Below are 13,126 nucleotides of genomic sequence, written 5' to 3'. Positions count from 1 at the left end.
CCCTGACAATGCAAGGACCTTGGAAAATGTTCTGTAAGTGAAGAAAGTACTAGAGACTTAACTATTCCTCTAGCTCAATAGATTATTAAACTCCATTCCCTGTCCTCTGGCTTCTAAACCATAATTTATATTTATTTATTTAGAATTAAAGTTTGAATATGGTGTGATGTGGTGCCAGCTAACTTTGAACACATGAACTTAAATCATCCTTTTGCATCATCATCCTAGCTATCTAGGACTATAAAGCTCCAAATCTGGAGTATCATTTATTTTAAAATATTTCCCATAATTATGTATACATTGAAAACTACTTAGACACTATTGCTACTATTTTATATGGTCAATATTTACTTAAATTCTCCACAAATGCACATTCTTGTTCTTTAATGTCTTCTTTCCTGTGCATAAAGAAGATTTCTCAGGATAGTCTAAAGGCAGTCTACATAAATCAATGCTCTAAGTTTTTATCTGAATATGTCCTGAAGGACATTTTTCTCAAATATGAATTAAGTTGAAGTTGGTAGGGTTTGGAGTCTGCATTTCCCAGCTAACTGGAAGACCTGTCTGTGGCTTGGCTCCAAGGCTGTGTGGCTGTGTGTTGTTAGCGTGGCTGCCCTGTCTGATCTCTTTTATTGGGTTGTTTTTATGATCGTTGTCTTAAGACTTCTGCAGTTTTTCTAGGATATGCTTTGTTTTGTTTTCTTTCTAGGACAGAGTTGTTTTGTTTCATCGGCTAGGGTCTAGAGTGTTCACCGAAGCCTTTTTATCTAGTTTGAAATAACCATTTTGAATGTTAGCTTTTTTCTTTTAGGTGTGTGTGTGTGTGTGTGTGTGTGTGTGTATGAGGGTATACGAAAGCGTTAGTGAGGGGGGGTGTGGATGTGTCTACACAGGGGTGCATATGTGCATATTGGTATGCACACTATTGCATGCATGTGCACTGACAGCCACAGTTTGTCACCCTCCACCATATGCTTTGAACACTGTCTCTTACTGCACTGGCTTGGACCTTAGTGATTGGCAGGGCTAGATGCCCAATTCTCTCCAGGGATCCACTTGTCGCTGTCCTCTCTCAATCCACTGCTGAAGTTACAATCGCACCCTTCTACACAGGGACTGTATGTGTGTGCTAGTGATCCAAACCCAGGTCTTCATGTTTTTGCAGGGAAGGCACTTCAGTGACTCAGCCATCTCCCTGGACAAATGTTTGCCCTTTATCCCTGCTCTGTATCTGCTCTGATCCCATCCCTGTCTCCTATGTACTTTCAACATCTTCTTTTGGAAAGGTGTTTTGAGATAGAGTGTAAACCTTGCAGTCCTGTAACTGACTTGGTAGACCAGGCTGTCCTCAACCTCGGAGATCTGCCTACCTTTGCCTCCTGACTGCTGGGATTAACCCTGGCTGGCTTCATCCTAACACTTTTGAGTTGTTTATCATTCCTTCTGTATTTCCCATGCTTACTTTTGGTGTTGGAGTTTATTGATTGTGTGACTTTCTAGAAGAAACTAAAATCATTTAAATAATCAATTTAGTGGATTGCTTCATCAGACTTAAAAATCCACAAATCCTTTATTATTTAAGTTTTCTATGGAAATAATTTATTGTATGGTTAAGCTCTGGGGTTTCTAGTTCCTTTTCATCCAGACATGCATTGTAGTTTGTAAGTTTCCATCTGCCCGCTAAAGTATCTGACCTTGGATTTCACCAATATTATTTTCACAGACTGTTGGTCTCTGGTTTGTATGGGCGGCAGCAGCATTTAGAGCCTTCCACTGTTGTCCTTCTCTTTTGTTTGTGCTGCTTTGTATCTCTGTTGCCATGGCTGCCCACCCAAACAGTTATCTTTGATTATACTCTGGATGTTGTACTTGAAAAGCAGATTGTAATAATGATTTGAGGCTTAAGGGTATCCCTGCTACCCCAGATGGATATGGCTTCAGTTAGCATCTGCAGGCACCCACCTACAGTCCATAAAGTTTGAGGATGGAGTCGTCCAGAATTTTCAGCCTAGCTATGAACCTTTGATGTACTCTGAAGGTCATGCAAAAGCCGAGGAGGAAAACAGGAGTCCTGCTTTCATTGTATAATCAAAATAGACATACCCATGCCAAAAGTCATGGATATAAAGAGCTAACAGGGTTGAACATACAAAAGAAAGATTGGTTTCTGGTTAGAGTTTTTATTGTCAAGTACAAATGAAAATAATCACTATTAAAATCTCAGGGAATGAAACTCTAAGCTCTGCCTTGTATCTGTAAAGTCTCCTTCTTCTATGGGGAACAAACCCTGCCAAGGAAGAGCACATTAGATGTGGGATTGTGCCGAATGAAGAAAATGAACGGATGGTCCACTGTGAATTCTTCCTCAGGCAACAACATACAGAATGTAGCAATGCCTCCTGTGGCAGCGGCTGCCTCTGTTCCCTCCTCATTCACTTCCACAAAGGACTTGTGGACAATTTTTGATATGAAAAGATCTCTGGATCCTGACATGCCAGAGAGATCAGCCTTGCTACTGCTAAAGAGATCCTGCACTCCCAGGCGGCCCAGGTTAGAGTTGAGGGTATAGCTCTCTTCTATCTTGAACCGGGGCAATTTGACGTGGACATCAATGAATTCCAAGTTCTCGCGTTTGGTCCATTCACGCAGTTTTTCCAAAGTTATTTGCTCTTCAATCTGGAATTAATATAAAGCAGGTGTGTATTTACTTAGTTGATTGTTATATGGTAATTACTATGTGCCAAACCCTTTACATACATCAATTTGTTCGATGGTCATAGCAATGCTCCCCCATCACAATGGTTCACTGATGTCAGAACATATTCTGAATATTTACATTTTAGGCTTCTGGGCTGGGAGTGTGGCTCAGTAACAGAACACTTACCTAGCCCAAGGTACTTGGGTACCGTGAATAATAAAATAATAATAATGGTAGAAGTTAATTTATTACTGCAACAATGTACTATTACAATGAACAGACTCACAGTTGCCACAAGTCACAGGGTTTCCTTCATGATTCCTGCCTAAATAGATTCCACTTAGATTTTATTTTATCTGTAAATTGCTGGAATATAGCAGAATTATTTTCCAGGTCTTTGAGGGTAGAAATACAAAAAAAAATTTAACAGTGGGTCTTTCATCCATTCATCCACCTATCTATTTATCCATTATCCATCCACCTATCATTCATCCATCCATCCTTTATCCATTCATCAATCCATCTATTTATCTGTCCATCTGTCACCCATTCATACATCTACTACCTATTCATCCATCCATCCTTCTTTCATCCATCCATTCATCTATTCATCTCTCTCTGCCTCACTCCTTCCATTTGTTCTATTCTTCCCTTCTGTTCCTCCTTTACTCCACCCATTTGTCCATTTTTCCACACACTCAGAATTTTTAAACCCCTCTCACACTGAATCACTTGACTGATGGACTATGAGAGGTTTTATTACCCTGACTGCTTGAAAGGTACAGGGAAATTTTAGTAGTTTTCTTTATTTTGAAACTTTCTAGAGTTGTAGTGATGTATACACTCTACTAGAGCTGAAGTAACATTCCATAACTCCTGGGGAAAAATGGGGACAAAATATATGGGATCTATTTATTTATTTATTTATTTAAAACAAGTGTAAGTAGTTAGCATGGGGCCACACACCCTGCAATCCAGCATTCAGGAGCCACTGACAGAAAGCTGTAAGCTTTGGCTGCACAGCAAGACCTTGTTCATGGAATGGAGTTGAGTAGAGTAGGGTAGAGTAGAGTAGAGTAGAGTAGAACAGAACATAGAATAGAATAGAATAGGATAGAATAGAATAGAATAGAATAGAATAGAATAGAATAGAACAGAACAGAACAGAACAGAACAGAACAGAACAGAACAGAACAGAATAGAATAGAATAGAATAGAATAGGCATGCTAATGACACTAACTTTGTAGCATTGATGTGACCATTGAATGAATTGATATAAAGGGTTTGGCACATAGTAAGTACCATATATATATTAACTACTATTGTTCCTCTATTGGACTAGACCAGAAACACTTATCTTATGGATACTGACAATTTCCTTCTTTAGATCAGATTATCTTTTTGTAATGAGATAAATTACCAGCTAGAAAATACAATTGACAAATGCACCACAATCATGTTAGTGCACACTCTGTACATTGGAGTGACAGCAGGCTCCTTCTTAAATGCAAGTGTAGGCTGGGAAGGAACAGAAGCTAAGCTCAGGGCAGTCTAAGATTTCTGAGGGAAAACTTCACAGTTTGTCTACTTCTAACCTTGTTAGGAGACACCCAATCCCCAAAGACTTAAATCAATTCTTAATATAATTCCTTTAAAGTTACTTTAAGTGACTTTCTATGGGGGACCACTCATCACTATTACTTTTCAAATATCTACATGTTCCCCCATTACAGTAGTTCACTGAAGACCGAACATATTCTGAATATTTAAATTTTAGGCTTCTAGGCTGGGAGTGTGGCACAGTGACAGAACACTTACCTAGCCCAAGGTAATTGGACACTGTGAATAATAAAATAATGATAACGATAGTAACAGCAATGATAACAATAGTAGTAATAATGACTACATAAACATGAGACCTCAGAGCAGTAAGTCCTGATGGACTATATTGACAAATATGGGCCTGCAGGGTAAAGTCTGTGGATGGACAAGTGTTTATGGTTCAGTGAACACATGGGAAATATAAGAACAATGCAATATAAGGAAACAAACCATGGCATTGAGGGCCAGTTACCTTCTTAAGACCCGTGGACTCGTCCTCAATGTCTTTAGGCAGCAGAATGACCATGCTAAGTTCTCCACCCTGGTAAGGCATCTCCAGCACCTTGCACTTCAGGTCCGAAATGTAACCGAATGGAAATTTTTTCTTTTGATACATCATCTTCACTGTTTTTGTGTCTTTCTGAATGGTTGCAAAATAAAAAAAATACTCAAGTTATTCTCTCTTGTGTTTTAGAGCAGAGGTGAATTTGGGTCTTGGGGTTGAGGGTTCAGTGGTAAAGGCCTTGCTGACCATAGAGGAGGCCCTGTCCTACATCCCCAGCACTCACACACATACAATCAAGAGCATCCCAGGATGCTGGTGTCACCTGACCTTACTCAGTCGGAATGGAGCATCGGTTGTGTCCTGTGTCATGAATTTCTCCTCCCACATTCCCTTGAAATAGATGGCATTCACCAGCACAAGCTTGGTCATACTGTCCACCACACCCACAGCCAACAGTTCTGGGATTTTCCCTGAAAAGATAAGGTAAGCTTTCTTAAAGGTTCATATCAAAAGTTTAAATTTAATCCAGTCATTTCTTAGCTCTCACGTAGAGGTCACACTTCATTTTGTTTGAATTCAGGGTTAAGTCAGGAAGGACCCACTTGTCTCATTTTTATTTTAAACAAACTAACTTGTAAGACCAAGCAGGCTGTGCCTAGTGCTTCTTGAGACCCTAAGTTCCATCCCTTGAACCAGAAAAAAAAAAAAATCATTAATGTCAGTCAATGTCTTCAAAGGTTTAAAACAAGAAAGTTCTCCTTTCTGGCATGCAAGCAATAACCATTATTTTGTGAATGGCTGTTCTTTACAGAAAACAAACAATATTCCATAGTGAAAATTTTTGCTCACTGGTAAATTATGTCTTCAAATCTGCTAAGTAGGAGACTGTTCTTTTGAAAAGGGCTTTGAACAAATATCCAAGAGATAAAAGATTTATCCTAGGGTAAGTCTATTGAAACAGGAGCTATATTACCTATAGTCTAACACACTTCTGGGAACTGATAGCGTTCCAGACAGGATCCCTGGGTGCTGACTCACACAGAAACAAGACTGAGGACAGATCCATTACACAGCTGAATTTAGTCCAGAGGGTGAGTCACTCCCTACCCACTACTTCTGATTTACTGGACAAGATGGTGGCCAAAAATATTATGACTACAACAGCTTCTAAATATTGACTTCATGGTTCCATGAGGTTTCACCTCTCATTTCTTTGCATATGAACGCTAAACAATTCTGTTTAGGCATGTGTAATAATTTTATTCTGCATTTTAATGTTGGTTTTAATTTTCAGTTATACTTCAGGGGAACCCATAGGTACTCAACTGGTTCCATTAAATTATGTCTGTATTTCTCCACTAATAAGTTTCTGACATCTTACATTGTCCCTTATTCTAGGGAATAGCATGGACATGTCAGTGCACATAAGTCAGGATTTGGGAAGTTGTGTAAGGGAGACAGGAGATGCAAGTGAGAGAGTGCCGAGGAATGAGAACTTGTGCATAATGGCTCTGCTGTGGTTCAGAGGGGTTCCCCAAAGGACCCTGTCTTGAAGGTCTTGGACTCTGGTCCATCCTGCATTGGAAGACAGAGGAACCTTTAAAATGTAGGTCCTAGGGGCTGGAGAGATGGCTCAGTGGTTAAGAGCACTGACTGCTCTTCCAAAGGTCCTGAGTTCAAATCCCAGCAACCACATGGTGGCTCACAACCATCTTTAAAGAGATCTAATGCCCTCTTCTGATGTGTCTGAAGACAGCTACAGTGTACTTACATATAATAAATAAATAAATAAATCTTTAAAAGAAAATAAAAATAAAATGTAGGTCCTAGGTGGTGGTGGTGGGGGTCTACCCACTTATATATCATTGGGAATGTTTTTTAATTTATTTGTATTTTGAGACAGGGCTCTTGGCATGTGTGCTCAAGGCAATCCTCCTGCCTCAGCCTCCAAAGTGCTGGCATTGTAGGTCTTTATCCTCAGTGTTACCTTGGAAAAGGCTTGCTGCTGTTGAAAATGGTTGTGAGACACTGGTCTCTCCTTCCTTCTCTTTATTCACCAATGAGGTGAACAGGCCTCCTCTGCTGTGCTGTCTTAACAAGAGGTGCAGTGTTGCCATAGGACCACAGCATTAAGTCTGATCATTTATAAACTAAAACCTCCAACACTGTGAGTCAAAATCAGCCTTTAATCCACAAGCTGATTGTGTAAGGTGTGAGCTACAGAAGGGGAACTGACTAACAGAGCCAGCACTGCTCAGCCTCTCACCCTCTGTTTGACCTTTGACCCACTGGTTTATCTCCTTCCTTGCATCCTCAGAGGCATGAAGAAAATCCACAGGGGCTAAGTCAGCACCGTACATTTTCTGGGTTGAAGCCAAGTACTCCTGTTTTTAAAAAAAAAAAAAAAAAAAAAAAAAGTGCCATGAATTATATTTATTCCCTAGAGAAATTTTCTAAAATCCCCAAAAGAAAATAACAAAGTCCTAAAAATTGAAAATGTTTTATTAAAACCTAAGCTTTGGACTTTTTTGTTCAAAGTCCACGCAACAGTAAATGTACTGTCCTAAACATTTCCGTTTTCCTTCCTTCCTTCCTTCCTTCCTCCCTCCCTCCCTCCCTCCCTCCCTCCCCTTCCTTCCTTCCTTCCTTCCTTCCTTCCTTCCTTCCTTCCTTCCTTCCTTCCTTCCTTCCTTCCTTCCTTCCTTCCTTCCCTCTCATCCTCCCTTCCTTAAACCCTCCACCCACATTTCTTGAGATAGGGTGTCTCTTTGTACCAGTGCTGGATGTCCTGGAAATCAATTTGTAGACCAGGCTGGCCTTGAACTCACAGAGTTCTTCCTACCTCTGTCTCCCATGTGCTGTGTCCTAGTCATCTTTGAAGCTTACAATGCTGTAGTGGCAAGTATATCCCTTTATATAACATTTCTGGTGTTAATACAAAGGCTACTCATCCTTTTTGAATTTTACACTAATGTTTTCATAATTGAATAAATGTTGATTATACTTCAAGTGGCTTTTCAGACTCATTTTTCCTTTGTATGTGTATGTGTATATGTATGTGTGTGTATGCAAGTGGGGTTTATGTATGTACAAATGTGTATATGGGTGTGCATACCTGTGCAATCATGGAGGCCAGAGAAAATGATAGGTGTCTTACTTTCACTTTCTGCCTTATTCCCTTAAAACAAGTCTCCCACTGAACCTGCCTAGGCTCGTGGTCCACAAACCCAAGGGGTCCTCATAGCTCTTTTCCCCACAGGTCTGGGGTCACAGGAGACTATTGAGCCATGCCTGGCATTTTTCATGGGTTCTGGGATCCAAACTCAGCTTCTCATGCTTGCACAGGAATTGCTCTTCTCCACAGAGGCATCCCTTCAGTCCTTGCTTTCTCAAGTCATCCAGGATGGATCCTTTCGTTAGAAAGACTATGAGATGAAAGTCCCACATGCATTCTTTGCTGTTTTTATGAATACCTGCAACATGTCTGTGCCTGGAAAGGTCTGTGCCACTTCAGGAAGTTTCAGAATGTGAAGTGCTAGGTACTTACAGGAAGGAAGTTGTAGGTTTTCTCTCCATACAGTCTGTTAGCAAGTTTCAGAGTGTGAGATGCTCCACGCTTGCTCACTTCAGCAGTCAGGCTTTGAAAACGTGAATGGATGTCCTCAACGGAGTCAAAATGAAAAGTCTAAAGGAAAGACATCATTCTTTATACAATCATCTATGAAGTGATTCCCTGTTGTCTACATCTACCAAATTACTTTTATTTGATACCCAGTAACTCCAGCCTAATATTTTATTAACATATCATTGGCGAAGGAAATAAAATGGAACCAAAAATGTATGGCTCTGTGAGACATCATTAAACATAGCTTCTGAATAATTTTTAAATGTTCCCCGAATGTGAATGGTTAACAAGTTAAATATTTATGCCTAATTTTTTCCATAAAGATTTAAATGGTATGTTCAAGTTTATATACTGTGCCATATACAAGTTTGTTAAAAATTTTTTTTTAAATCTCAGAAATAAATAAACAGTGTCAGTAAGACTCATTCCTGCTGTGAGACCCAAAACGTGGGAGTGACTGAGACCTTCTTTCTCTTTGCTTATCTTATTAAGGTCCACAACTCATTCTCTAGAGAAATAACTTCCTTAAGTTTATTCTGGTGAGAGTTTACTTCCTCTTCTACTAGTTGTAAATCAACAGGCCTTTTATGGTTGTGTGAGGTCTGGCCTTATTACTTGCTTCTAGGACACAAAGGACAAAAGCACACAGGGTCCAGAGTCCATGCTACTCTCTGAGCTATGCTTACTAGATTGCTACATGGACACACCTATGAGACTGAAATGGGGAGGGAAAGGCCTTGAGACTACTGTTTCCTGATGCTGTCAGCTGTAAAAGCCTTAACACTGAAGCAGACATACCTGCGAGGAGCACCTAGCAGCAGGTGCAGTTAGCAAACACTTTACCCACTCCTGTCTAGATTTCCAAAGGTGGCAGAATTCCCCTCTCAGAATTAAGGAACACCAAGAGCAGAAGTGCCCTTCACACCCATTAAGGAAGACTAGGCAGCTGTGGGGAGAGATGCAAAGGTGACCTGCTGTCTCCCAGGGGTGGACTGAGAGGAGGTAGGACCTGTCCAACAGGCCACAGGGACTTTACAGATCCTCCTCCTGCAGAGCCACAGCCAGTGAAATCAGGCTGGAAAGGGGCACAGGGCTAACCCTGGGAACATAGACAGATGGCTGTCTTTACCTTGTCCCCATAAAAAACCACCAACACCAAGCTCTCTTCCTGTAGCATGTTCTTATATTTGTCATGCCTGAAGGTGACCCTATTACAGGCATGATTTATGAGTAGTGGTTATCAGTGCAAAAGGAAAACAGGAGACAGCTAGTTCTGGGGAGGTGCAGGGCTCGCTTACCTGAAAGCCTGTGATTCACTCTTGTGAATGGGAGAACCAAACCCACAGGTAGTGTCATTGTCTTTCTTCACTTTGTGTCCCCAACTGAACAGAGACTCTGTCCTAATCTCACTTAAAACTGGTAGTGAATGAAGAAATGACTGTTTTGGGGGTGTGGCTCTCTGAAAGACTGACTATACCATCTAACAAGCATGGAGATGGCAGGGAGAGCTGGCCAGTTTTGCTTTTGCTAACCTTAGAAAGCTGAGCTGCAGTGCTGCCTTTGGCCCCCAGAATGACCATGGCCAAGGCAGAAGAAATGCTGAAGGGAGAGAAGAAGATGTTTCCTGTGGGGCTGCTTTCATTCAGGGTTTGGAACAGCTCCAAGGCGAAGAGGGTGTTGGCTGAACTCAGCTGCTCCATGGTGAAGTCTGCAAAAGAGGGGAGATCAGTATTACCAACTACAACACCAGCAACAACACCTACCTCAGATCTGACATCCACCCCTAGGACCCTACAGTTTGGAATTCCTACCCCATTCTGTTTTTCCTAAGAGGGCACGCATACTCCTTTAGTTCTCCATGCCTGAGGTCAAGGCTGAAGTCTCAGCTGGAGTGAAATATGCAAGTTTGAGAATGCCACTCACTCTCCCTAGTAAGATGTAGTGACAGGGAAGAGGAACACTCTGTATCCCTTTTGCAAACAAGCTGATTCCTGCAGTGGGTAAGCAAGCCCTGCTTGGGGCTCATCTACTAATCCAGCTGGGTCCCAAACTCAGAGCTCCAGTTTGTCCAAGTACAGTCTAATTACAACTGTGTGTCTCTGGCTGTTTAGCTACCAGGGCCACATCGAGTTCTCATTGTTGAGGATCCCTAGGATCTTACCAGCTTCCTTCCCTCCCAGCCTCCCTGCAGCCAGGATTGACCCTATGAAGCTCCGGGCACTGTCTCTCAGATCAAGGTTCAAAAAGAAAGCCGAGGGAAAGAAAAACTGTAGCTAGGATCAACTTCCTCCCTCTGGCCTGAGGCCTGGAGTGGGGTGTAGTTGGGGATCCACAGAGCATTTCCTGGTTACATCTTGGGTGAGGGTGAGGTACCAGGAATGTGCTGGTTCCTGGAAGAGGTGCCAGCTTCCTCCCTCCTTGCTATGACCCCTGAGAATCTTACCGCTTGCTTAGCAGGTCTGGCTCCACTTACAGCTAGGATGAAGTGCCCAGAGCCAGCTGTTGCCTTTATAGCTTGCAGAAGGGGCGTGTCTTCCTGGCAAGCCCAAGCTGGGTGGAGGCGCCTTTTCTTGGGTGAGTGTTTAAAACCCGACCTTGGAGGGCTGTCAAAATAAAAGCAGAAGATTGTGGCCACTCCCAAGGGGCCCTTATTTTACTCAGTTGCAGCCCCCCCCCCTTTTTTTTTAAACTTCTCTAAGCAAGAGACAGGGTAAGTTATTTCTTCCTCAGCTGCAAATGGCCAAGAGAATAAAAAAAATGTCCTTTCTTTCAGGTCAAAAGATACCTTCTTGAATTCCACTGAAACACTGTAAAATCAAAAGGAATCCTTTTTGTGAGGTATGTAGGTAGGGATGGAGAAAAATCTTTGGGGTCCCTTGGATAAGGTCCCAGATTGCCAGTTACAAGCAATACCCTTGTCTTCTCTGCCTTTCAGGTGCCAAGGCTAGCTCAGGGACCACACCAGGCTGGAGAAGCCCTCAACCCACCATTCTCCACTATTAGACTAAAAGTCTGGACAAATCCACCCACAATGCAACTTAAATTAGAATTGACTAGCCCGGGCCATTGTTAACTTGATGGGTTCAGCTTTATTCTCCTTGAAGTGTCTGGATCTGGAAATTCACAGAACTTTTAGTGCTTCTTGTCTTTCTTCAGAGGACAAAGGAAGAATCTTGCTGTTAGTGAGGGTCACAGCACATGGATTAGTGTTTGTTAGACACGGGAACTAAAAGAGGAGAAAGGAAGATGGGGAGATGGGTCAGCATGTCTCTTGAGCACTCCCGTGTTGGATATAATGCCTATTGTGAAGTATCAGAAGATAGAAACTTCGTGTGTGGTGTTTGGGAGTCGAGGACTTTGAGAAGTGATTAAGGTTACACAGCGTTCTCTGGGTGGGGACGCCTGACTGAATCCCAGAATATCATCTTCATGACCACTAGGTGGCGAGCACGCCCCAGCTCTTAAGGACTATGACTCCAAGGCTTTTATAAGAGAAGGAGAAATGAGAAGATCAGAAGAGATAGACCTGGGCTCCTTTTTTTTTTCCTATGATACCTTGATGACTTACACTTTCTGAGATCTTGTCTAGATGAAGGCTAGTTCAGATGCTGAGTCTTGAACATGGAGAATTCATAATTATCAAGCTACAAATGTTTTACTATAACAACATAAATGGACATAGTCCTTTTCACATACAAAATATATTCATTCATGTAGCTCAACGTTATTCTAGTATTACCAAAATAAGAAATGAAATTCAAAATATTCCCAGTGAGCCCGTGGAATCGAATAAGTTAGTTTCTTCTGAAATAAAATGGGACCAGCTTAGAACAGAATTTCCTTTTTAAAAAAATCAGTGACAAGGAAAAAGTGGTAGGTCCTACAGACTTTCAAAGTCCAGCATTACAAGCACTGGGACAACTTGAGACTTGAATACCACCATTACACCTCCCTGTTTCTACAGTCAGACAGGGCAGGGTTATGGATGTCCAAGGCTCTGGTGAACTTCAACCCCATAACCACCAGACGGCGATGACGCAGCAGCCCTCATGGGCTGAGTCCAGTGCTTGTGGCTTTCCCAGGCTGCCGAAGTCTGTAATAATGCTCTGCTGATCAGGAATCTTGGAAAAGAACCCCTCTTTAATTCCTCAAAACATCTTCCTGGTGGGAACTTCACAGTGTTACAACCCCAGGCTCCAATAAGCAGCACTCTGTGGTGACTCCATGGCTGCCTAGGACCTACCTCATAAAGCCATCCCTTTAAATACAGGAGAATGTGCCACACTGCACCACCTCACAACCAGCTGGCCTGAGACTTCATGACACAACATCAAGGACTTTCAGAGGGACAGCAGAACCAGAGTGCCATATTACAACGTGGGAGCAGTTGTGGTATCCTGAGTCCTGTAGTGCACTGGGTCCTCCCTTGAAACCCTGTGTCTGAGGCCTTCTGGTATGTGACAGGCATGACAATTAGGATAATCCCTTGATGACTTTGGCTCACTCTGGCTTGCAGTAATGAATAGACTCTAGCTTCTTGCCACATTAATCTCTTTATCAAAGCTTACTTTTGTCACAGCCTCCATATTCTTTCCTGAACATGGGGTTTCTTTCTTTAACATGGTGGGAGATTTCCAAAATCCTTCAGTTTTATGCTATTAGCTGCCGCCCTCTATCCTTCCACATCCCCCCTCT

General features: G+C 42.0%; 1 protein-coding gene across 2 annotated transcripts; it reads right to left on the bottom strand.

The window, feature by feature from the left end:
* Positions 1 to 2,164: 2,164 nt before the first annotated feature.
* On the bottom strand, positions 2,165 to 10,962 carry LOC110308091 (leukocyte elastase inhibitor A). Of its 2 annotated transcripts, none has more exons than XM_021180441.3 (7): positions 10,875 to 10,962; positions 9,964 to 10,139; positions 8,354 to 8,491; positions 7,073 to 7,190; positions 5,134 to 5,276; positions 4,774 to 4,941; positions 2,165 to 2,676 (listed from the first exon to the last, which is right to left on the bottom strand). In XM_021180441.3, exons 2-7 carry the CDS (start codon positions 10,129 to 10,131, stop codon positions 2,272 to 2,274), a joined length of 1,140 nt encoding a protein of 379 aa, XP_021036100.1. In that variant the 5' UTR covers positions 10,132 to 10,139; positions 10,875 to 10,962; the 3' UTR covers positions 2,165 to 2,271. The 2 variants fall into 2 exon arrangements, with proteins under 2 accessions (XP_021036100.1, XP_085687320.1); XM_085831194.1 differs by lacking the exon at positions 10,875 to 10,962 and adding an exon at positions 10,593 to 10,728.
* Between the last annotated feature and the right edge of the window lie 2,164 nt (positions 10,963 to 13,126).

This window comes from Mus caroli, unplaced genomic scaffold (assembly GCF_978045245.1).
Source record: "Mus caroli unplaced genomic scaffold, Mus_caroli_1 scaffold_15, whole genome shotgun sequence".
Lineage (NCBI taxonomy): Eukaryota > Metazoa > Chordata > Mammalia > Rodentia > Muridae > Mus > Mus caroli.
Note: the sequence above shows the minus strand (reverse complement) of the source record. Positions and strands in the feature narration are given on the sequence as shown.

Coding starts and splice junctions, on each gene's coding strand:
- LOC110308091 (XM_021180441.3), bottom strand. CDS start 10,131: ATGGAGCAGCTGAGTTCAGCCAACACCCTCTTCGCCTTGGAGCTGTTC. Junction 7,191..8,353: donor AAACCTACAACTTCCTTCCT/GTAAGTACCTAG, acceptor TTTTAAAAACAG/GAGTACTTGGCTTCAACCCA. Junction 2,677..4,773: donor AGTCCACGGGTCTTAAGAAG/GTAACTGGCCCT, acceptor TATTAATTCCAG/ATTGAAGAGCAAATAACTTT.